Source organism: Xenopus tropicalis, unplaced genomic scaffold (assembly GCF_000004195.4).
Source record: "Xenopus tropicalis strain Nigerian unplaced genomic scaffold, UCB_Xtro_10.0 Sca156, whole genome shotgun sequence".
NCBI lineage: Eukaryota > Metazoa > Chordata > Amphibia > Anura > Pipidae > Xenopus > Xenopus tropicalis.
Window position 1 is genome coordinate 1 of NW_022279502.1, and position 582 is coordinate 582.

Sequence of the window (582 nt, forward strand, 5' to 3'; positions counted from 1 at the left end):
GGGGGGGCACTTACTGCTGGCACAGCACACAAACACTTTCATCTTGAGGCAGGAGCGCCTGTGGTTGTGGGTCGGTGTTGCTGAAACAAAGTAGAGAGAGGAATCTCATCACATACAGGAACTGCAATTCTGCCCCCTCCCTGCCATTACCCCCAGCACAGTACCCTGGCACCGCCCACCCCCTACTCCCATGCCCAGTACCCGGGCCCAGCGGGCACTTACAGATATAGTAGTACTCGTGGCCGGCGTGGAACTCGTAGCCCAGGGAGAAGGCGCTGTAGCGCTGGAACTTCTCGGAGAATTTGATTGGACTGTGGGGGGCGTGGGGGCGGTTGCACTCCCAGCGCTTGAAGCCCTGGCTGATGTTGCAGGTCCGGTAGCCCTCGTAGCTCACCATGTACAGGATGTACTGCTCCATCTTGTGCTCCCCCGGGGTCTCATTGTAGTGGGGGCAATAAATGTCCAGGTAATCGTTCACATTCACCTGCACCGTGTAGCCGTCCCGCCGCAGGCTGCAATGCAGAGAGAGGGTGCGGGGAGTTATACACCGAGAGAGGGATAGAGGGGTATCAACCCCAACCC

The 582-nt window shown here is 58.6% G+C and overlaps 1 protein-coding gene across 1 annotated transcript; it reads right to left on the minus strand.

The window, feature by feature from the left end:
- Positions 1 to 4: 4 nt before the first annotated feature.
- On the minus strand, positions 5 to 512 carry efna3 (ephrin A3; the record flags this gene model as incomplete). The annotated part of the gene is given in 3 exon segments (NM_001011360.1): positions 5 to 8; positions 10 to 80; positions 223 to 512. Coding segments are annotated over 3 exon segments (365 nt in total), but the record flags the coding sequence as incomplete, so codon positions are not given.
- Positions 513 to 582: the final 70 nt, after the last annotated feature.